This window comes from Scomber japonicus, chromosome 5, assembly GCF_027409825.1.
Source record: "Scomber japonicus isolate fScoJap1 chromosome 5, fScoJap1.pri, whole genome shotgun sequence".
Lineage (NCBI taxonomy): Eukaryota > Metazoa > Chordata > Actinopteri > Scombriformes > Scombridae > Scomber > Scomber japonicus.
The window spans coordinates 10,797,866-10,822,636 of record NC_070582.1 but is presented as its reverse complement, the minus strand read 5'-3'; the positions used below and the strand labels follow the sequence as shown (position 1 = coordinate 10,822,636).

Genomic DNA, 24,771 nt, shown 5'->3' with positions numbered 1-24,771 from the left:
CAGACTAGAGCAAGAAGATAACCCATCCTAGCAGCACACAAGATAAGAAGAGTTTGAAGCCACAATTTTGTGTTTTTTAGAGAAAAGCTCAGGTGATACATTTTGTATTTTCCTCAGTTACTGGTGCTCTCAACAACCCTGCCCAAACGAGCTCAATCCCTGTGCTGACTGCAGCAAAACAATTAATATTAATCAGCATCTATAAATCTAAAACTACCCTCGCTCCATTCATTCATACAATAGTAGCAAGGCACCAGCACTAGAGAAATTCAGTCACGATCATTTTTATATAAAAACAGTTTATTGATTTATCAACAACTGCCAACTGTACAATCCTTAAGGATAATGACACGTGTATGCTACACAGTCTAATGTGTTTATGCAGAGACCATTCCTGTCTAGGAGAAGGTTTGTAGTGGAATATCATGAAATACTGAAGAAAGCAAACAGAGCATAACCAAAATGTCAGATGTGGTATTGGCTTTGCCTGCTACCTTTATGAGTAACTGTGTCAGTCTTGAATATCAGTCACAGACAGTCAAACCAGAGAGGCCATGATGAACTCTTATAGACTGATGAGTAAACTCTGATGGGTGAAGCAATGAAGAGTCATACGATAGTCGAGTCCAAACAGGCTGAATTCAAGTCACAGCTGCTTCTCCATGAAACCCATCAGTCCTCAAGTTGATAGTTATCCATTTTCATGTTGACAGCAGCCATTGTTCAGGGGTAGGTCTTCATCTCATTGTTGAATTTCTGCTGAGCAGGGCCAAAGGGTCGATGTAAGTGGAAACCATGATTTTCTCCTTCTTCCAGTCTGAAAAAAGGGCATTTCCAGAATTCTCCACTGCTAAAATCCATGGGACAAACGTCTGTGTTCTGTGTTACAGCAAATAGCGAAAAAAAAAGGCCGTTGTCAGGGAGAAAAAAAAATCCAAATTAGATTTCCGAAAAGGTCATCCTGGACAACGAACATGAAAAAAAAGCAGAGGAGGGAAAAACTGAAATAGAATATCCTCTTACAAAGTCCTAATCTAATTTCCATCCCCAGAGGGGACAGAAAATCACGGAGAGAACAAGAAAGAACCATCACAAGCGTAACTGGACACCAAAATATAAATCTATAAAAGGCCTTTTATTACTCCATTATGTACACTTTTCTCAGGACCTCCAAGGAGAAGCTCCAGAGCGAAGCGCCGCTTCTAGTTGTGTCATGGAACTTTATCTCCACATTAAAAAGGACGAATAAAAAAGAAATATCCAACAAACAGAAAACAGCAAGACATTATTTTCTTCTTAGTGCCTTTGGGAACTGCACTCGCTGTACAAGTGTTAGTCGTATGAGTGAGAAAGGGCAGAGCCAAAGGACACAACATCCAGGGCCACAACAGCGCCAGCGTCCATTTCAGTCTGGCACTGCCAAACTTCCTGCCTATCCATCCCGGGGCTGCAGGCAACATCCATGCTGTCTGTGTGAGGGAAGGTAGATGGAGGAAGAGTCTACTGTTCCTGAGCATCCGCATGCTCCCGTACAAAACAGTCTGTTCTAGTAGATCACTTCATATACAGTGGCCTTCTTGTCACCAGAGCCTGTCACAATATACTTGTCGTCTGTTGAGATGTCACAGCTCAGGACAGATGAGGATTCCTTGGACTGTTCAGAGAAAAGAAGATAAAAAAGAAACATTTTAGTCTTGGAGGCTAGCTAACATGCTCAACTACATTTGAAGTTAAGTGGGGAAGATTAGCTGACTACAGGGCAAGATTAGATTGCAGTGACATCAAGTTCTGGCCTGATGCCCCTCAAAAAGACTTCTTTGTCAGGTCAATAATCCAGGTTCAGTTTTCACTGATAGGAGAGTCCTGTCAGACAGCGGTCGCTCTGCCCTTCCTCTAAGAGACCACTGTGCATACTTTTGGACTGGCTGCAGACAGAGAGTATTGATCTGCATACCTGGAATATGCTGGCGCCATAAGGAGTCCTCCAAGCATTCAACAGATTGTCCTTCCCAGTGCTTACAAACCATTTACCTGCAAAGAAAAAAGAAAACAACAGTGCAATCAGTCCTCCTTGGAGTAAGAGGTGGTGGAAAAATACCTACAAATTAAAGATCACTGGGACTGTAACCTTGAGAGCAACATGAGCATTCAGACTGTAAAAAGTGCACAGCAGTTTTAGCACTAAATAAAATAATATGGTAGATATTCTATGCCTGTGTGTGTGTGTGTGTGTGTTCGTACCACAGTAGGCGAACTTGAGGGAGAGGACGCAGCTCTCGTGCAGGTGGAGCTGATATTTGTCTGGCTTCGAGTGGTGTAGCACCTCCACGTTGCTGCTCTCCATGCCCACTGCCAGCCACTCGCCAGTCGGACAGTAGCCCAGGGAGAAGATCTGAGAACGGGACACTAACACTTACTAACAGTCCTGGTACAAAAATGAAAACTTCCCTCCACAGTACATCTGTGTCTGTTGTTCTTCATCTCAATTTTTCATGGTTGTACCTGTGAAGTGAAGTCATGCTGCTGCAGCTGTCGACCCTCCCTCAGATCCCAGGAGCGAACAGTGTTGTCGAGACCGCCTGTCCACAGTTTAGTACCGTCGTGGGATATGTCAATGCAGCTAGCGCCGTCCGTGTGTCCCTGGAATTGCCTACAGTCAAAGAAAAAGAAAGGAACACAAAAATTATTGACATCGCTTTTAAAATTACTCACACAACATCAATCCTGTTGTGGGGGCCAAAGCCCGCACACACAATAAGAAAAAGTCACTTCTCCCAACCTAACGAGGGTCTGGTTGTGGAGGTCCCAGACGGCAATGTTTCCATCGCTGCAGCAGGAGAAGCAGACTTTGGCGTCGGGGCTGATAGCCAAGGCGTAGCATGCCGGGGCCGAGGAGGTGAGCTCAGCCTTGATGCGGGGTGTCTGAGAGGCCAGATCCCAGATGGTCAATGTGCTGGCCTCGCCTCCAACAATCAATGTGCGGCCATCAGGCAGCAGCTTACAGGAGCGGATGTAGTTATCCCTGTTCTGTTGCACAGAGGACAAAGCAAATCAATACGTGTTTCAGGGCAGCGGAGCTCAAGAGAGATTTAGGAACAAGTCGGTGGGAAAGAGGATGAAAATCCTGTCGTCATAATAAACCAACCAGAGGGTATTCTCAGAACTTAGTCTGTTATGTTTTGAACACAGTAAACAAGTTTTTAGTTTGTTGAATTTACGCATGCTTTGTTGTGTTTACATTTCACGTCAAATTTAATTTATTGGAAAATGTCGTGTGGGATTTATCGTCTGCTTCCTCGGTCATAACCTTGTTGCCAAAAGTACTTTCTTCTATTGTACACAAACACAGAGTAAAAGCTTCAGCTACGTTTGTGTACTACAGCATATGCTGTTAGACTGTCAGCGGGGTGTATGCCTGTATAACAAAGGATCATCCCATTGTTAATGGAATGAGCAGTTCCATATTAACAGTTCATACCTTCCATAACAACTCCACAAAAAGAACAAGGTGTAAGAATATTGTTGATGAGTGGAACGTGAATAAGCAGCGTTCCTCACCAGACAGTCCAGTTGGGACACGGGGCTCTTGCTGCCGGGTTGGCTGATATCCCAGATTTTGACACAGCCTTTGCCACCAGTGTAAACATGGCGCGTGGGGTTGCTGATGGTAACGGCGCACACAACCTCGCCGTGGCTCAGCGTGTTGATCTGACGGGCATGGCGTGGAATACCGGGGCCGATCAGGGCATCGGGTGGGAAGGGCACAGGCTGCATCTGGCCATCTGCGCTGACATGGAAGGAGTAAGCCCTGGAGGAAAAGTGGGAGCCGTGTTAAGAGTTTTAAATCATTGCTGTGTTTCTTTAAAAATGTATGAGTACAGCACATTAGGTGAGATACTTACGGTTTGCCACCAGAGATGGATGTGAGGCTGGCTGGAAGGCCTGGGGCTCTCATGTGGGTATGAGGATCAAACCCCTGAAAGTTGACAAAACATTTGAATAAGAGATCTGCTATAGGCCAGTAATCACAGTCAAGTTCATGTGGTATTCTTGCTTTTAGGTGATCTCTAATAGAGCTTCAGAACAGGACAAGAAGGGGTGTTACCATAGGGGAGCGTCCGTAGGCTGCAGCTGCTGCAGCGCTCATCTGAGGGGAGATGTGCAGACCAGCATACACACCAGGACTAGTCAGGCCTCCATTCATTTCATGATGACCCATCATGGCAAAGGGGGTAGGGTAGGAGCCTGCGATGGACAGAGGGGTACGCAAGGCTGGTGCTGCTACAGACAAAGACAGGAAAATGATATCGGTATGTGACATAACTGTAGATTTGGGGAGGAGGGGAATGGATGGAAAAAGATTATCCCCATTTTCTAGAGAGGAAAGAGAATGGTACCAACCAAGAGCCTCCATGCCTGGTGGTTTGCCCAGGATGGGTCTGAGCCCAGGAGTGGAGCTGGTGCCAGGGGTGGGGGCATCGTTTCGTGGGGTGGGGGTGTTGGACTTGAGGCCAGGCGTGGAGGATTTGTCATTCTGTCGAGGGAAAGAGAGAGCGAGCACATTTACAATCCCGGGAAAACGAGGCACTGTGCAGACTGACAATTTGAGAGCAAACTAAACTTAATCCAATCTAATTCTGACAACCCTCATAGTCCTGCAGAGCCATAAACTGCTATTTATTCTAAAACCTATTATGGCCACAATGGAGATGGGGCCGTTTTTATCCCCTTACTACTTTGGCTTTAATCTTTTAGTGAGGCAGAGGGAAAAAATCCTGGAATAGTTAAATACATTGAGCTATTAACAGAGAAGACCTGACTGATCCTGATGTGGGACAATATTATCCCTGACGTTTAGTCATGCACTTAAAGCACCGACAGCCATTCCTAATCCACTGCAGAAAACGTCCTAGATTTATTTGCACATATCCCTTTGCTCTCTCTGCCATTTTCATTTAAACCCCTTTCTGGCCTAGTTTGTTGCTAACTCTCTCGGTGTCTTACATGACTGAGCTCCTTGGCCTTGGAGGACGGGGTGCTCCCAGAGGACGCCACTGATGCGGGGCTGTTGGGCGTGTCCTTCTTTGGGGGGCGGGGCTTATCAATGCCATTTTCAGGAGGCGAGTGGGCCGGGCTTGCTCGAGGAGTGGCGGGATCCTGGAGGAACGGGGTAATAGATTTTAACGCTTATTGTTACACCTTCATCACCAGCACCCAATATGCAATTTACGATTCCGTGTTTTAATGCTCACCTCATTAGACACGTCCACCACCAGGTCATCACTTTTCTCTCCATCGCTCTCCTGTACACATATTTAGCAAATGAGTCAATCTCTTTTTAATGAAACCTTCAGTCTTTGTCTCTGACTTCAGCATGACTTATCAGTGACTTACATATCTGCTCATGCTGTCCTTCTCCTCCACTTTGCGTTTCTTGGAGTCCAAACTGTAGTCAGAGGAGCTGCGGTGCTTCTCACTGGCTGCGCGTAAGCTTTCTGACGGGGATATGGAGTTATTCTGCGAAGAGGGAACCAAACAGAGGCTTTATCACGATTTCGTCTTCCATCGTAAAAAAAAAAAAAGAGAGAGCAGTGAGTCATTCATCTGTTACACGTTCACAGAGAACACACTGTGCCAATGCAAACACTAAAAAAAAAAAAAAAAAAAGCCTCATTCACACAACTATGGATGCCGCACACTCTTAAAATGCAGCTGTAGGCCAGCTCCAAACAGTACCCTGACACCAGCCAAGCCCAATCTCACACACAAGCCTGTCCCTGGCCACACAACAGAATGGGCCGTTATCTGAACTGAAAGGAGGAGGGCTTGTTTTCTAAGCTGGGCTCCCTCCTCCTCATAACTGGACAACAAACAGCCTCACAGGGACATGAGCAGTGTGTTGTGGCTGAACAGAGGGCCTTTTCTCTGGAGTCAGTCAGGCTAAGCGTGAGAGAGAGAGAAAGAGAGAGAGAGAGAAACTGTATGTTGTGGGCATTGATTGCTGTAGCGCACTTGGGCACCATGTCAGCTCCGGCTTTGAGCTCTGATAAAGAAAGAGAATCTATATCCTGCCAGTGGGCACGGCAGCGTGGGACAGACTGGTGCTTCTTCATGGAGCCTGCCTGCCCACACAAGCTGGGACAGCTCACTCCAAACGCCAACAGAACGGGAGGAACTAGGCAGGTGTCCAGCGGCTTTCACGGGAGTTTGCCATTTGCCTGCAAACTGCCAAGTCCTCCTGATTCCCTCTGTCCCTTCCTCTGAGGACCAAAGCAACAACGTGTCTAAGTCAGCGGCAGCCCAGAGTACCGAACAATGGCCGATGGACTAGCAGCCTGGGCAAAGGGCCACTGTCTGCATAATGGCTGACCTTTAAAGAGATGCTTAGCGTGACTCATTAACCAAAGTCACCACTCTGCTATCAGATGACCTGGGACAAGAGCGCAGAAACAAAACAGGCCCGCTAATCGCCCCAGGAGTTCCATTTCTTCAGACATGACTGCACCCATTCAGCTAGGCCAGTCTACAGAAACACAATCTCACAGGCCCATCACAAGCCATCAGAGATTGCAGCCGTTCAAATAAAACGCTTTAGCAGGTCCACCCAGACAAGGGTGGGGAAGAAGAAGAAAACAAAACAATTCTCCGTTTGTGTTCATAAATATTCATCACATGCCAAGGAGGAGAGAAAGAGTGAGCTGGTAAACAAGCGAGACAGTAGAGGGGATCAAATAAATCCTTTAAGAAGGGGAAGTCCAAGTCTTTCTTTAATTGTGATGAAATTACAAGGCTTCTAATCTCTCCAGCATGATACCAGTCATTTCCCTTCTGGATTAAACACACAGGACTTATATTCCAAATCTCATTTCCCATTAATCATTTTATTGAAAGCTGATTATAACAGAGCATGAATTTGGTGCTAGCATGTGGTTAGCAAGATTTTTTTTTTTACTTGATATTTGCAGTGGAGATGAAAATGTGATGATGAATTTTAAAACCAATAAAACTTTGCAAAAAAAACCCCAAACAAACCAAAAATCCAAAAAGATTACAGGTTTCGAGGTTTCGACACTCACCGTGCTCTCTGTATCGCAGACATCACAATGGCGGCCGAGGTGATGATGAAACCAAGTGGAGCAATAAGAAAAACAAGTCAGTTAGCATATCATAACATGCTTCTGGCTAAATGTGTGAGAATCAACTACAGGGCACAAGGCCCCCTCTTATCACCATGTGTTAGAGCTGTTGAATAGCTTATACAGTCATGGGCTGGGAATGTACCAGCTCATTACACAGACAGAATGTGAACAGACAGGATGAGCTCCTCACCTAAGGGCCCTACGACTCTGCTCTAGAGACTGAGAAATACTCGGCAATAAAATAAAATAAAATGTCCCTTCTGTGTATGACATCTATTCTAAAGTCTTAAAATTATTATACGCCCTCATTTTTTCTAAATAAACAGGTTAAGCAGGAATATGCTTAAGCTTCACTCCTCACCTCTGTGTTCGAGATCATGGTGGTTCTTCTCATCCTTCACTGGGAGGTGGGCTTGGCTGCCCAGGGCGCCTAGTGCTAGCAGGCCTGACCCAGAGCCCGATACTGGGGGGATGCCGGGCGGCTGCAGGCCTGAGGGGTGAGGGGGCAGCTGGACCGGAGGCCCGTGAGCAGCATGGGAGAGGTGCTGCGCCTGGAGCTGCTGTTGCTGTTAGTAGACAAGGAGACGGACAGACAGACAAACAAGTGGGTTGGAGGGAAAGGGCAAGGAGAAACCGCACACTAAACATGAGGCTGATCAGTTAAACCCCGGATGATATTAGCACATTCACACATCTATTACTGTCAGGATCAGACAGCAATCCCCTCTCCATGCTATTTCCATACCAGGGCAGGGTGGCGTAAGCCCTAGATCTGCTCTGAGGAGAGTAAAAGTTATGACTAACGATCAAGTGCTCAACACGTCTAACGCATGAGACGCAGGCATCGAGACACTCAATCACACAGCAATAGGAGCGCATGTGGAGTTATATAACAGGAATATTTATCACACTGCATTAATGACAAACAGCAAAGCTAAGTTTGATTCAACCAGCGCTTGGTGCAGAGGAATCATTTCACTTCAGGTAGTGTATCACACACTGCAGCACCACAGCTCTGTGCCATCAGTGAGTTGAGCAATCCTCTTAAGGAACATGAAGCTGTGTAGGAATCTGTCAGCCTGTGGGCTAAACAACTACCTGCTTTCTAAACGCTTCAAAAACACAACCAGCGTCTATTTACTCCTCTCATATTCACATTCCTGGATTAACAGAACATGAATCATTTGCACACCCCAACTTAAAAAGACTGAAGGAACGCTAAGTGCCAGGAGCTGGCACTCCTTCCCTCTCGCTCTGAATATTTGAGTGTGTGTTTGTGTGTGTCTGGAAGCTTGCTGTGGGAGCCGGGACCAGGGGTCCCATGCTGGCACTCAGTCAACCCTCCAATATTCACCATCAATATTTGAAAGGCAGAGGGAAATGGATGGGAGTTAAAAGGCACTCAGCATGGAAGTAAGCAGTTTAAAGCAAGGTTAAATAATACTTAGCTGAGACACCAATAAAAACATCAGCAATTTATTACCCGTCTACGAGCCAGCTGAATAATTCAGCTGCTGTTACAGCATGCACCTCCTCTATTTTACAAGACTGACTTCAATCAGTGACCATTTATGGCCATTTTAAGAATATTACTTTGCAATGACTGGGGAGGTGGAACAATACACACTACAACGTGGTAGATGTGCCTAACACATAGTTAAAAATACATTATTCATTCAGATACTCAATCATCAGGCCTACAAAGGGCACACACTACTACAATATGTCCTTAAAAATTCTGTCTGGAGGGTTTTTTTAATTGCTTCTACCCTCCTGCTTTAACTGCTCTGCAGGTAGGGATGACTACACTGGAAAATGGTGGACAGGATTTTAACTTACAACCTTGTCCTTTGCTCCATAGGGCAGATGTCAATCCAATTACAAAATGTACCCAGGACAGAGAGAGAGAGAGAGAGGGAGAGGAGAACAAGAGAGAAAGTGAGTGTGTTATAATATTGCGTCCATGAGGGAAATTAAAGAGCCAGTTCATTGGCAGGGGAGAGCCATCCTTGCTCATTGTGTTTAATGAGGCACTGATGGGTAATATGCATGGTTGATCAGCAAGAGCCCTCATTAGAGGGCCATAAATGAAGACAATAATAAATAAAGAAAGGAGTCTGGCCTATTTCCTCTAATTTAATATTCCAAGATAAAGACCTACTCTTTGCCCCTTTTTTCTCAGACTGAGTATAGCTACAGAAAAAACACACAGGCAAAACTGAGCAAATATATTGGAGTAATCTCTAGTGTACCAACTAAACTAACTATAGTGAAATACATAGCATTTGGGCAGGACAAGTGTCGTGTAACATGCACAAGCCCTTCAAACCCAGATGTGTGCAGGCACCAAGTTCATTGACAGCATGTCACATACAAAACTGAGCCAATGTACGATATTGATATTTGTGGATGTCACTGACCATGACAGCAGGGTGGGCAGAGGACAGAATGTGGTCAGAGCTACAGCTGCCCTCTCTCTATTATTATACACTGCAATAAATGCTGCCGTTTAACACTCTTTAAAAAAACATTATGAAGCCTTCTCCAGGTGGCCACTCAGTGGGATAAAGGTGGGCTTCTTAACTACTTCTCAGCGGACTTCAATATTTTGTGCTTTTTCTAATCAAACAGGAGCCGCCACCAGTCAGGTTCATCTCAACACATGCAGCTGCCCTAGTTGCATCCTATTAATGGCCCTCAGCCCCATCAATAAGGCATGCAGCTGGCTCCTGGATGCTGCCTGTCTGCCTGGCACGCTCTTTCACCCCACCTTGCCTTACAATATGCATGAGGATTTTGGCATGCCTACAGAGCTTCTCCTCGATGAATAACTAATGGAAAGGTATTCGTAAAACATACAGTAGCTACATTTCCACCTCCTCTGACATGAGCAACCAGCGTGACGTGGGTGAAGGCCTGGGTGTTTCATAAAATAGGTCAGGTGCCAAAAAGGACCACACTGAAGTCATGGAAGGGCCTGTACAATGTTTTATAAAGTGTACATTTTTAATGCGACTCACTGTAAATGATAAGACAAAAACCAGCAACACTGCAACAGTATCAAAGCTAAAGATGCCAAACATACAGCAGTATTCCAGTATTATTCTGTTTCGAATATGGAAATCCCACAGACACACAGGAAGAAGCCAAAAATCTAATTTGCTTTTCTAAGGAACAACTGCTGCTTGCAGCTGGTCGGCTTTGGTGAGAGTGTAATAAAGCATCTGCTTCACTCCAACAAATAGAAAAACAAACAGCTCTCCATCACCTCAAGACACCTACTCAGACAAATTCGTGGGAGCAATTATCCTAGAACAAAAGGTCACCAAGGGGGCATTAATTGAATTCCAATATGTGCCTCCAGTCATCAAGCCAGCCTTTAGGGCCACCCTCTTATGCATGCTAAAGACTCAACGAGATCCAACTGTAGTAATAAGATCACTGATAGTGTGAGCTTTCCTATCCAGAGTGAAAACCAATGGCCTGTTTTAGGAGGGCGGGGTTGGTGCAGCTGATCAATGAGGAGCAGTTGGTACTTTGAAGCAGGGATGAACACCAACATTACAGTACAGCTGAGTGCTGTGGCGTGCAAAGAGAGCCGTGATGGCTGACTGCTGTCTGCGCTGCCTCGGTTAGCTCGCAGCGCTGCCTGTGTTCTGCTGAACCTCAGCCTTTTTAACTCCCACAGCTATCCAGGTCAGCAGTGAGGGATGAAGCTCCTCGTTAAAACCTTAGCCAATTAATGCAATACAGGCTGCGAAGGAAATTCTCAAGAGCTCTCAGGCTTGCATTTATAAACATACAACGAGGCAGTGAAGATGCCACTGAGACCAAAGCTGGAGCAACAGAGCTGCTCTTGAAATCTGCACTTGTTGTGTGTATAGTTTAAATTTATTGCTTAAGAATATATTAGAGAAATATATTAGCGTATTTTATTTAAGAAGAGGCAAATCTGCATTATAACTCTATATCACATAAAAATTAACAGTTCAGACTACTTGGTGCATGCAAAAGACAAACTATAAAAATCATATTTATAGCTAGTGATTATTTGAGAAACTGGTTTGCCCTAGACAAGGTCAAATAAAGAAATAAAAGGGGGTATACACACGGTGAGAGGCAGATTGGGAAGTCCACGTACCCCGATGATGGCATTCAGCTCGGTCATAGTCACCTGCTTAGCCCGCTCCACTGCCTGAGCAACCTGTTGTTGGTGCTGTGGGAAGACAAAAAAGAAGATTGGGACATCTATCACACACCCACACTCACTTATCTGTGAATTTCACACTTCATTTTCATAGTACTGTTGCAATTTTAAAAAGGTGGGGGCAAATGCCACGCACAATTACTCGAAATTGCTTAACCTGAATTTTTTTTTTTTTTAAGTCGTATCTTTAGAATTCAGGCAACAATAAGTGTCTTTATTTTAGCACTAAACTGTGACAGTGTTTGGGAGCCACATTCACAACTCACCTCTTGTGACAGGAAAGGCATAATTTGAGCTAAAATTGCGTTGAGCCGTTTGGCAATCTCCGTCTGGAAAACAAAAGGAGAAGCAAAATGAGACGGTAAAGTATGAAACAGACAGTGACTTCACATAACCCCGCCTTTAATGTTTACACCGATTAAGTCAATTACTGCAGCAATCAGAACTGCTTGACTCAACATCCTCTAAACAGCGTGATATTGACATTTGAAATATTTAAAACATTAGGAGAGCCCAGGGGGATGGAGCACAGCTGTGCTGAGAGTGCACTCCATGCTAAACGGATATGAGCAGGCAGAGTGCTGCTGTGTTGAGAGGATCCTCTCTCACTCTGCCCTCCTTCCCCTCATCTGCAACTGTGCTGTCCTGCAGTTAACCTCGGAGTTAAAACCACACAACCACACCCCAGGAAGTGAGGCCACTAACCAGACTTTACTGTTTACTTACATGTGACGCTGGAGGGGGTTTACAGTTGAAAGTTATAACTATGGAGCGAGCGAAGATTACAAAACCAAAATGACCTCGAGGTTAACGCACCTCATATCTGTGATCAATACCATTAAGAAGACAACCACCAGCCTGTAAATGTTAAAGAGTGCAGCCTGCTACAGCTCTGCCTTTCCGGAGCTGAAGTTTGGGCCATTACTCTCTGCAATCAACCACCCGGCCCACCACCCTCCTAGCCTCCCATCCATCCACCGAGCCCTGCCTCCATTCTTCTGCTTGTCTACCAACTGCCATGGCAACGGCTGCAGCCCTATCTTGCTGGGATCATTATGCAAATGGCACCTCTGCTTGACCGTAACAGGCTTTAAAATCATATTACGTGCTTGGAGGCAGGTCATTAAATTGAATTTTCAGCCTGTCGATCACATGAATGCAGCAAATGAATGGTGGATAAAAAGAGCAATGGGGAGGAGGTGTGCAGTGGGGGGTGTGGGGGGGGATATAACCCCCCCCCCCCCCCTCTGTCAAAACACAGCACAGCCAGCTTGCTCTGCCTCCTCTTTCTTCCAGGGGATGGAAGGGAGATGAGACTTTCAGGTTCAAGCCCTGCACTGGGAGCAGAAAAAATAACAGTGCCAAAGCTACATCATCTATGGAATTTATGAGCTGCAGTTCAACCAGGGCCACTGCGGAACACAAACACATCACAGGGATTTTCTCAGATTTTTCATTTCGGAGCAGCACACACAATGTACTTTGCAGGCCGCCAGCTTATTTATTACACATGGCAGAAATGCCAGGCAGTTTTTGGCAGCCAGACGTATTACCTCTGAGCGGAGCCAGAGAGATTGGAGAGTAATGTCCAACAGAACGAGACCTGCTGACCCAAGCTGCAACATGGATAGCCACTTAGCCGGGGCGAGCCAGCAGGACAAACAACAAGCCGAAGATGAAATATCAGATGGAACGACGTAAAGCTTGGGATCAAAGGCAATAATGTGAAACAAATATATGGTAGCATGTGATAGGGAGAGTACAACAGTCCATAAGATAACACTGTTGATTAATGTCTGCGTACGATAACGACACTGAACTCCAGTCTCATCTGACACACAATAAATGTGACCTGAAACCAATAAAGCAATGAAGGGGTTAGATAAAGGTTTTACGGGCATTAGTATTAATGCAATGTAGTAAGTGCTCTAGAAAGAGCTCAAGAAGGCCCTCAGAAACGGTTAAAAAGCTACAGAGCCTGTATAATCCATGTTTGTTGAGATAAGCCATGTCAATAGCCGTCGAACATTTGACAGGATTTGTGAAAGGGCCTTGAGCACACGGTCCATTCCTCTGTAGCTTAGTGTCATGGTGACAGCTGGCTGGGAGAGGTCAGGAGGTGGCTGATCCACTGCGCCCTCAACAACTGGCAGCCTCTGCACTCTCACAACATAACATGCAAATACACGGAAAAGGCATCAAACTCAGCTTGCCACTGCTGTCAAAATAGATACAGAGCAGTGCTGTGAGATTTCTTTTTCTTTTTTTTTTTTTGTTCTGTCGGCAGATAAAAATGGGGGCTGTTGTCACTTTAAGTAGATGACAGCTTGGCCCTTGAGAGGCCAGCTTTGCGCTGCTGCTACACAATTACAGGTACTCGGACCTGTGTAGCACCACTTTAAGTGCACTCTCAGGCTGGCTTGTCAATGGTGTGCAGAAAGGTGTTTGCCTGTTGCTATCAGCAGTGGGAAAATAGAGTCCAGACACTGATGAGTATTAAATACAGACGGAAAACGACTGGTAGCTCTGGTCACATGATCCATCTATAAACAATACTTGACATGTCAGATTAAGAGGGCCCTTCAATTTGTCTAAGATGACAGCATTGCCTGTTTCCTGATTTTACTAGTAGTAAGAAAAGTATACCAGTACTTCACTTGTATCTAAACTGAAAGTGCTGTGTGCTTCCACCAAAGTTAGATATTGCACAAAGCCTCAGTACATAATAAATCTTTTATTGCTGTTGTTTAAATCTGTAGTGCCCGGCCTCATCGGATGCATCATTACTATAATTAACCTTATCAATTGCAGCGGTAAGTCAGGTGATGTTCTTGTGGAAAAGAAGTCTGGTCTTAAAACAATAAACTTATTCTAACAAAAACAGCCTTCTATGTCAGGCCATATCATAAAACATAATAACTTTCAGTTTAGATAAATGGACTTGACACCCAACAGTTCACACCCTGAAGTTATTACAATGGAGCCCAGGATGACGGGATAGGAGAACATTGATGGTTTGGCTCTTTTGTGAGACCACTGCAGACAGTCCGCTCTCTGACCAAGTTTTTTTTGGCCCTGAGTACAGCAGATAGTTTGCTACTTAGCAAATGATTCCCCCAGCCGTGGGTCTCATGTCTATGTTACAACTACAGGTAACAGCCAAATCTGATTTAGCCTCACCAACACCCAAGCCCCAAACCCTGTGGAGCACTTGGAAACAAGCACCAGATGATGGTAATTACCGGCTGACATCACGCGGCAGAAATTAGCCGTTTGCTTCTACATACTGTCACGCCTGTTAGGGAGGGATCAGATAACACTGCCACATCAGTCCATCTGAGCCGTGCTGGTGTGTGCATTCTGAAATCTGAATTATGTCCCTGCACAGTAATGAAAAAGCACAGTTAGAGGAATGGATTTCCTCACTATGGAATAAATCTCCTGGCAGGAATATAATATGCCTATGTGCATCCAATAATCCATCCCAACCCTGCCTGTTAACCACTCCCCATCTTCTCCTCCTCCTCCTCCCCTGCCTGAGCCGTAAGCTGGGGGAGCTGCAGGGACGGGGCCCACACTGTTTGCGCACAAACATGCCGTTCAGCAGGTTAGGGCCCCACTGATGAATTATTCAAGCGCTTCCATCAGCTCTGTTGAGGTTCCTGATAAAAGTCAGGCGCTAAAATGGATCAGTCGATTAACCTGTTTACACAGAGCTGGGCTGTTGCCCCTCCCCCAGCTCTATTCTCCAACTTGTCTCCGGCTCCCATCCCCCCCCACTCCCTCTTTCCTCTAGCTGGCGATAAGTGCCTGACAGAAGCTATCAGAGCGGCCCGAGCCCTGACAGACATGTGGCAGTGTGACACACGGCCTAGACACTGATGGATCACCCTACCACACCAATCCTCCATGCCGCCAACACTGTCATTAACCAAGCTGGGCTGCTGCAGGGGAAGGGACAGCCTTACTGGTTTAAGAGAGGCATGCATGGGAACCTACTCACTACTACAATCTTTATCTCTTCAAGCATCAATGTGATTGATCTCTGAAGCAATACGTGACACTTCTTTTGAAAATGATAAGAGCACAGAAACTGACATAAAAGGACTTTTGCCCCCCTCCTGTAATTACAGATCATCGTTGGACTATCAGTGAACGCTTCATCATTAAGTCAAAGGCCGAGCATGCCAAAGTCTACCTTTAATCTTATCAGGCTGAGACAAATCCAGGATTTACACCACTGGTTAATGTATTTGCAACTGAACAAGCGCTGGTGCGAGTTCTCTATTATATTGCCTTGTTTGTGTGCAGAAGACGTGTCAGTTTACAGCCTATTACCGATGCTCAGCTCAGTTCACAGCCGATGAGCGGCTCCTCCTGGGTCTGACATCCCCTGACACGGTGGAAAACTACCCAGCTGAAAAATATGAGGGAACATGATGGTACCTACCTGTTTGTGCATCTCTATGTTCAGCCCGTAGGACATCTCATAGTACTGAAATGAAAGAAGAGATTTCAATGTTATTAATGTAGACAATGTATGCAATTCATTTTCCTGTTGTTGTTTTTTTTAACTCATAATCATGATTTAAATGTAATAACATACTGTCTGTAGCCACAAATCAATATTTTAGATTGATCACTAAACTAATTACATAATCACATGGTTTTGAACATTATGATTAAAAACCTGAACACAATCCAACTTCTCTGGGCAAACGTGATAAACTCAGATCAGACTCAAAATAAGCTGTAAGAGCAGCTGACAATGGATAGCCAATCAATCCATATTTTGTTATTTATAGTGTGGACGCCGAGAAGGAAGGGTTAGATTTATTGATCAACATCTTAAGCCCTCAGATCTCCAGGATGTCTATTTACTTAACGTAACGCGATTGCTCAACACTCATGATATTTCAAGCCAGGTCAGTCTGTCTGGCTGAAATGTAATCCGTGGAGCCCACAAGTGGCAGCCAGGGCAGAAATGGCTTTCCAGTCAGCGTCTATTTGATGAAGCCAATGCATTATTCAGTCCATTAGCTTCTTCGAAAATTACTCTCAAACAAGAGAGCCATTCTGTCTGAGATCAGAGCTCCACAGCCGTAGTGTAACCTGACACTCTGTGCTGGCTGTGGGATACTTCCCTACATGTTTACCTAACCTCCTCCCTGTCAGGCTGACATGTTGTTTTCCTGTGAGAAGAATGTTTAACTTAAGCCTGCATGTATTGGTTTAAGTCATCCGCAGCGTGTTTACCTGGGACAACAGAGTACACTGACACAGAGGAGCTCTCTGATTGCGTCACGTCTGCACTGAATTCCTGCGTCATGGGCACACCTATGTTTTTCTAAAAGGTTGCTAAAATAAAGGCTAATAATTTGGGTTCGCGTAGAAACACAGAGGTCGACTTAGTGCAAAATAAACTGCAGCATGTTCCACCGGCATGTCCTCCATTTTGTTTGCCGTGGTGCATTTTCCCACACACTGCTCTGGCCCTCCACCATCAGCTCACACCTAATTTATGGCCATGCATATGTCTGAGTGTGGAGTCTCCTAGGAGAATAATCAGATCAGCACACACAGAGGGCAAGCTGCAGTCGACCCTTTGGAGATCAGGGGCGAGCTATAATGGAGCCTCAAGCCCAGTGCCGCCTGCCTGTCAGGAAGAGTTCCTCCGTAACAACCAGCTACATCTAACCCCCCTGGGGGCTTTCACAGGCCTGTACCTGACACTCAACCCGCCCTAACCACCACGCAGGTGATCACAATACCCTGTCTCGCTCCACCCCGACTAGATCTTCAACAAGCCTTGCAATTTGGAACCATAATTGCTCCCTATTGTAACACAATCTTACCATGACATAGTGGCGCTGCATCTCCGTCTTCTCATTGGCCAGTTTGTCATACTCCACCTTAAGACTAAAATAGGAGACAAGGTGTCAGTTTCAGGCTTCTCTATCACAGTCAATACCTCACTCACACTTAACCATTTGACAGCAGAGTGCAGAGGAATTTATGAAAAAAAAAAATGCAATCATTACCTGTGATACTGGGCTTGCAGGAACTGAAATTCATCTTTAATCCTGTCACAAGACTCTGCTACGGTGAATTTGAAGCCAGGCTGGCCAGGCTGATGTGGAGCCTGAAAGGTTGTAATAAAAAAAACAAAAAACATCACATCAGTCTAGCCCAAAGTTTTAATCATTTATTGAAAGGAGCTGAATGGTTCACACATTATACTCCTGTCAAAAGAATATCTCCTCTGCAGTGAATAAAGTACTATCATACTAAAAGAGGAGCTTCTACCTAACACCTCTAGCAGCTGATAACACATGAATGGGCGTTCACACTGAAAATTAATTTTAAAAAATGACTTCAAGCCAACACCTGTGAGGCTGAGTAAATATCTCCAGTCATGCAAACCATCTGCATATTCTGGTATATCACAAATGCATTGTAGTATAACTATACAGAAATTAAGAGTGGGGAAAACGCTTTGCAGGGCAGTTTTTCAGAGTGAATCTTAACTCAGGAGCCATGTCAACACTAGTGTTATCAGATCAAATATGCAAGCTATAGTAAGTATGAGAGGGAGCGCTTCTTACCGGATGTCGGCCCTGTGGATACATCTTGAAATGTATCCTTTGTTTATTTCTCCAGTGTTCAGGTCCTTCGGAAAAATGGTTGAAATGTGCTCACAGCCACACCAGTCTCAGCAGACAGGGGTGGTGGGGGGTAGGGGGGGGAAGGTCGTGAAAATCCTGTGTTGAAAAATGACGCGGTTTAATCTCTGGTCGAAAACACACACACACACACACACACACACACACACACACACACAGACACGCACACACACACACACACACAGTAGGATATAATACAGTTCAGGTCATTTGTTACCAAGTAGCCAGAACACCAAAACTCATCCCAATTATTAATACTGCATTCAGTCACACAATGTAAAAAAAAAAAAAAAAAAAGAGCAGCAAGCAGTAGTCCAGCGCTCCTGTCTTCTTAATGACCTTATTCGGTCAGTGGTCAGCGACACACACACACACACACACACACACACACACACACACACACACACACACACACACATACACACACGCACACACAAAAAAGACCTCAATGTGCAGTTTATACTGATGCAAACACGACACAGACTAAACTGAGTGGTTACTTTTTCGGGCGTTAAATTTAAACGTAATTTCGGTCTCGGTGGTTTTGGGCTCTATAATCTTGATTGATGTTCGTCAAATGACCAAAAGCCCGCTCTAGGACGTCTTACAGGCAGGCCACGACCAACAGCAGCTGGCTTTCCACCTACTGTTTGATCCGCGGAAAGCGATGGAAACGGTGCGCTGTTGAACGTACGCCCAACAACAACACACACACACACACAAAAGCAGAAAAAGAAATCAACAGCTCTGATAAATACATACCCGTGCGTGCGTCCTATCCGTCCGTCCGACTTTTTGTTACTGAAGAAAAAACAGTAGGCTATAATTCAAGCGTTTAATCCCTCCTACTGTAAGCGTGGTGGACGCAGATCTCGACAAGCATCCTCTCTCCCACTCTCTCTCTCCGGAGCGCACCCAGCCAGACTGGGGGAGCAGTTGGGAGAAAATTTGGTGCGGTCGGTCTCGATCAAACTACTTTATTCTCAACCGCGAACCCTCCGAGGAATGTGCGCCTTTTGTGGCTGGTTAATCCCAAAAAAGAGAGGAAAAAAAATCAATAAATATGCTTCCAAAATCTGTCTTCCGAGTCGAAGAGGTTGGAGATTCTTTAAAAGCGTAACATGGTACTCTCCACAATCTCGCATTTCCCCCAGTTGTCCAGCTTACCCCGGTTGCCACACACAGGCAGCAGGGCTGAACTGCCGTGAAAGCGCCTATCTGTCCAATCGGATTACTCGGAAGGAATACAGCCACATCTGCCTATCAGAGAGCGACAGCCCCCACGTGGGGTGCAACGATACATGACATCATCCCGCGGATCCACAAGGCATCATCCGTCCGTCCCACCGTGTACAACAACAACAGCGGCAGGCATTGATGTGCCGACGATGATATCCACGTTAGACAGAGACGGCACAAATTACACATCCGCGCTTCATTAAGGGGTGTTTGCGTTGTTGTTGTTGTTTTGCCCCCCCCCTCTCCCCTTCATCCGCTGAAATAAAGTTGATGATTTTGTTTTGGGTGAGACCACCACCGACGGGACGGGGAGGGGAGGTGTACGGTGCAACAAGCACTTTTGAGTGTTTCTCCCCATATAATGAAAAAAGGGGGAGATGGGAGCTTGTTTGTACTGCGTGGTGATAAAATGTGAAACGATGTTACTGTGAAATATCTAAAATAACTCCCAGAATTAGAAATAATCAGGTTAAAGTCTCCCTCCCCTTCCCACTTCCCCAACACATACACGCTGTGAAGGGCACAATAATGACCAATCGATCGACGATATGTGCTAAATTGAAGCTGTAAGACGCCGATATAACACACTTTTTTTTTTTTTTTGCTTTAAAGCTTCGCGTGATTCTTGTACAAGCCCACCTATCAGCATTTTTTGGGTGCTGGTTTGCACAGCGGGGAGAGGAGAGATGATTGCCTTTGTCTGATATGAACATCAGCCATGTCTGAGCGCAGCCTCTATACGCCTTGTTTTGAAGCTTCCACTCTGCCCCCACGTGGGACTCCTCTGCGGCTTTAAGGCGTTCTCGACCAATGGCAGCGCGGTGCACTTACTCACCGGCTTCTGATTGGCTCGCTGGCGTCGAGCCTGTCATTCACGGAGCAGCGTTGTCAATCAATACCACGCGGGGTCAAGCGCTGACAAATGCCTGTGCTCCTCGGTCCTCTGCCTGTGAATAGAGCCGGGAATGGCTGCTTAATTAGCTTCGAATGGCTTTTCTCTCCAGTTCAAACAATCTGTTACCACCACGTGGTAATGAGAGCCTACATTAAACAAAGGAAGAAAGGAAGCATGCAAACAGTTGTAACATTACAACCTGTAGTTTTTCCTTTACATATGGGCACCATGTAACAAGCACACATACAAGAAAAGAAGTGTGTTTACCTTTTTATCACAAAAGTCGATCGACCTGTTCTTTACCATTAAAACCCGGGAAGTGTTTGGGAGTAACTAGTTACATGGAACTGTAATCTGTTACAGTTACTGAGAAAAATGTGTAATTAAACAACAGTTACTTATGAAAATGTTGATAATTACAAAGAGGGTTACATCTGAAGTCAGACCTTTAAGGTATTGCTCAGGAAGAGGGGTTTTTCCTCTTTTGTAAAGATTTAACATATTACTGAATACATATATTGCTGTTTTTAATTCTCTGAAAACAATATTTTTTCGTTTTGTAAATAAATCATGATGTTGGTTTATTTGGAGCACACCTGGGCTTACATTTTGTCACAGTACCAATTAAGACCATGCCAGACTTTTGACTTTTTCATAAAATATCCTCCAAAATCTATATGAAATAATACTTTTTCAAATGAGAGATCAATCTTGCTTTATAAGGAATGATCTCCCTTATACATCATGTCCTTATTACATTTTAAATAGAGTAACTAGTAATCTGTAACCTATTACATTTCCAAAGTAACCTTCCCAAGCCTGAACATGTGCGAGAACATAATTTTAGTGGCATGATGTTGAGCTTCCACAATCAAACACCAGAAAAAAAGGCACTTGTCTGCTTGTTTTTATAGTCGGCTGTGATAACAAGCCTGTGAAATGAAGAAAAACAACACCAGATGCATAAAAATGGCAGCCTAATTATATTATACACAGTCTTTTATAACACATACTTCTAGAAACAAGACACATACAATTCTGTACTTATGGTAATGCAAATAAAACAAATTCACATGAATGACATGAGGCTGGTGTCTTAGTTTGGTGATTTAATTTGAGGGGGGGGGGGCAGCCATGCTTCATACCAGCTATGGTAGTAGCATTTTGGGAATGCAAAGGTCATTTTGTCATGTTAAGGTCTGAGATTGCCCAGCAGTCGTCTACTTGTCATTCTTGTCAGCCACCTTGAGGATGTGGGATAACTGTGTTATTTCCAAAAGTATGGAGGCAGTCTGTGAGAAACTCAAGCACACACAAGAGCTGGCGGGCTAATCTCAGCCAGGCACCCCCTCATGCTTTTCAATAGAGAGTGCTTGGATTAAAGGCAACAAAAGGCCGGGCCAAACCCCAGGGAGAGGGGGCCCTCCGCCCACTGAGACCCCCACACTGTTTATTTACACGGAAACCCCAGCCTCACTGAAACTCCCACCCTCAGGCATTACACACTGGCCTATTTGCAGAGGTGGCTCTAATTCTTGACAGAGCAGGGATTGTCCTCACTCCTGCCGCTTTGAACTGAGTAGAAACTCGCTTTCTACATAACTCAGATATAGCAAGTGAGCAAATATTTTGTTTCTCCCATAGAACAATTACCGTGGGGTCATATTGTCAAAAGGTAGCTATAACTTTCACAGCCTGCATGTATTTCTCAGGAGAGATATTGCTCATATTCCTTTAGGTATACTGTGTGAAATCGTGGTTATGCAGCCGGGGAAAGTGAAGATCAACGATACAGTGGAACGATTTATCATGAACCTATATTGGATGTATTTGGAGATTACACAGCATTGGCTCATTAATGTGACTTGCAGTTAATAAATGACTCGGCCATTTTTCTCTCTCATGGCGGGCTTACTTTCCTGTTCACGAAGCAGAAAATGAGGGTCCTATTATTGCAAGGCTGGGGTAGTAGCACTGCAATGACTTACACTTGAGGGTAACTGGCACGCTGTTTACATGGCGATACACACACACGCATGCATGGACATACTGCATTCTCACAAACAAACACGCGCATGCATGTTTTGTATGGGAGGCAGCGTCAATCACGGGAGGGGAGGACACAAAAATTCACAAAAACAGACACACACACACACAAACACACATGCACACACATTCCAGGCAACAAAGGGCCTACAGTGTGTGGTGGCAAGATGAATTGCCTCTACTGTATTATCAGGGTGACTCATCAGACAGTAACCAATGAAAACAGGATGAAAGTCCTTATCAAAGGAGAAAAATGCAGACATGGAGAGAGTCTCAAAACAAAAAGATGAGGTCTTTGGCAGGAATCCTGAGCTGTACTTAGCCCTGGGCTGAGGGGGACATAGAGCCAATTGCTACTCACCACTTAATATTCTCTGCTATCAACAGTCCTTCACTGATAGATATAAGTACAGACATTAATAACAAAACTGTGCATTGTAGAGTTCACTTAACACTCAAGTACATCAAACGAATATTTTCTAAACAGGTTCATGTGTTTCTGAATGTCTTTCCACAACATATTTCATTATGATGATTAAAAACAGTATGTGCTCTATTATATGTTAACATTTCCCAAGACTCTTTTTTTTTGTAGTTCTATACAATGCCTTCATAGAGCTGTGGTGTGAATTCTGGCACATTCGGTCGGGAAAACATCTCAGTGATGAAGAAAAAACAGTGTGTGTTCATCTCTGACACGACGGTCAGAAAACAAGTTGATTAAATTGACAGCACGACGTTAACATCCACAAAGTTCACATGACAGTCGTAAAAAGTCTCATGGTGTCTTTTGAGCTCTTCGTGTTAATCTACCCTCAATCATAACACTCACCCACACGTCTTTCAGTTCATGTTTAATCACACAAATCACTGTTTTAATCTACTATGGAGTCCATACAATAATAATAATAATAATAATGATAATAAACTTTATTTATATAGTACTTTTCTTTACAAAGTTACGAAACAAGGCAGAAAAAAGTAAGCAATGAAGAGCACAGAGATAAGACAGGCCTGGAAGTAATAGATCATGGTAAATAAAATAACTAACCCTAACCCTAACCCTATGCAGTGCACCAACACACAACAAAGCCACCGATGTTCTGCTCTATATTCAGTCTCTAACACGTCTCAGTGCTGAACCAGCAGGACTCACACAGCTGATACATGAACACCTCTGCCTCCGCAGCCTCACCCTGGTATACAAACTTGTTGTCTTGCTATGCTATTATTGTCCTGTGTCCACCACGCAGCAGAGCTGGAGGGCCGCCAGTTGTATTCTTATCCCTTAAGAGTCAGCAACCTACTTTCAGAGAGGTGATGGGGGACAAAGTAGCCCTTCTAAATGCCTTTTTTTTTTCACCCTCGCCTTTCACACTGCATAATCAAGAATCACAACTATTGTAGTGAGAGCTTGTTCAACAGGCCCTCAGCTCAGGAAATGCATAGCTGCTTCATTTCTATTTTAGGTGTGTTGACAACAAACTACAAATTACAGCTAGTTATAGGCTGCAGAGGCTGCACAGCTAGTCTTTGTATTGAATTATTCCTCGCCAACAATCTCCTGCTGGATGTGTTCCATAATTCAGGACACAAATACTATGAAAAGACTCAACGTTAAACTGATCAGAGGATCAAGCGGTACCAGTTGATTGAGAAGACCTTGAGCTGCTCAGCAAAGATTTTGTTACTCTAATCCAGTTTGCTAAATGGTTAATGTGATTAAAAAGATTCTTTGGGCCTAAATTCAGTTATGGTTCATGATTACATTCACATGGCATGGGAATGACTTCACATGACTGGCTCGAAGAAAATATGTTGTCAAGGGTACGGCCCATGCCAGAAAAAGTGCAATTGCTCCTGAGGTAAGAGTCTGTGGATTGTTTGGCTAAGTGTCTCATGAGGGCAACATTATAAACACTCAGATCAAACAGAGCTGTGTGACCGTCTACAGCGGGAGAAAACATCACAGTGAGAAATGCGACGAGGAAAGTTTGTAGAAGTGAGCCGGATTTATCGTCGTGTGCAGTGAACGGTAAGCGGAGCCCTTTAACGGGGTTCCGTAATGACGATGTGAGCCGTGTCGCATCTGAGAAATCTCCTTATGAGACCGCAGGCTTCTCGCCTCACATACACTGCATTTCACCGCATCTGCCTCACCACTTCTACCGCATTTCATATTCCCTGGCACACAGTAATATAGCTCTGCTCCTCCATGCCAAATTGACTCCACAAGTGCTCCCATACCTGCTGACTGACACATGCTCACTGAAAATGATTCCTTCACCTGCAGCCAGCATTGCAGCTTGCTCTGGAGGGGTACTTGGTTCCATTATTAAGTTGAAAAAGAGAGACAGAGTGAGGGGATTGTGGGGGGAGGATGGTGGTGGTGGTGGTGGTTGGGGGGGGGTTTGGACTGGGTAGAGAAGAATAATAGAGAGCTGAGGAAGTTATCAGGGCAGGGGAGAGTGAGCCTGCCGTCTGACAGCAGATCAGAGAGCTCCTCCAGCTGGAACCCCTGCTCATGAGGCCGGCAGAGCAGAGCGGAGCCCAGCAGTCGAC

The 24,771-nt window shown here is 44.8% G+C and overlaps 1 protein-coding gene across 1 annotated transcript; it reads right to left on the bottom strand.

The window, feature by feature from the left end:
* Positions 1-294: 294 nt before the first annotated feature.
* On the bottom strand, positions 295-19,165 carry tle3a (TLE family member 3, transcriptional corepressor a). Its single transcript, XM_053318873.1, has 21 exons — positions 18,792-19,165; positions 17,952-18,107; positions 17,388-17,488; positions 17,202-17,265; positions 15,797-15,841; positions 11,613-11,675; positions 11,251-11,355; positions 7,501-7,705; positions 7,077-7,084; positions 5,395-5,517; positions 5,253-5,303; positions 5,005-5,157; positions 4,402-4,534; positions 4,106-4,281; positions 3,903-3,976; positions 3,559-3,808; positions 2,780-3,027; positions 2,503-2,650; positions 2,242-2,392; positions 1,955-2,031; positions 295-1,654 (listed from the first exon to the last, which is right to left on the bottom strand). Exons 2-21 carry the CDS (start codon positions 17,973-17,975, stop codon positions 1,547-1,549), a joined length of 2,307 nt encoding a protein of 768 aa, XP_053174848.1. The 5' UTR covers positions 17,976-18,107; positions 18,792-19,165; the 3' UTR covers positions 295-1,546.
* Positions 19,166-24,771: the final 5,606 nt, after the last annotated feature.

What these genes read in the sequence shown, in the direction of transcription:
- tle3a (XM_053318873.1), bottom strand. Translation starts at nt 17,975, where the DNA reads ATGTATCCACAGGGCCGACATCCG. An exon ending in ACATAGAGATGCACAAACAG is followed by an intron (nt 11,676 to 15,796) that starts GTAGGTACCATC and finishes TTTGTTTTCCAG; the next exon opens with ACGGAGATTGCCAAACGGCT. An exon ending in AGCATGACTTCACTTCACAG is followed by an intron (nt 2,393 to 2,502) that starts GTACAACCATGA and finishes TCCCGTTCTCAG; the next exon opens with ATCTTCTCCCTGGGCTACTG.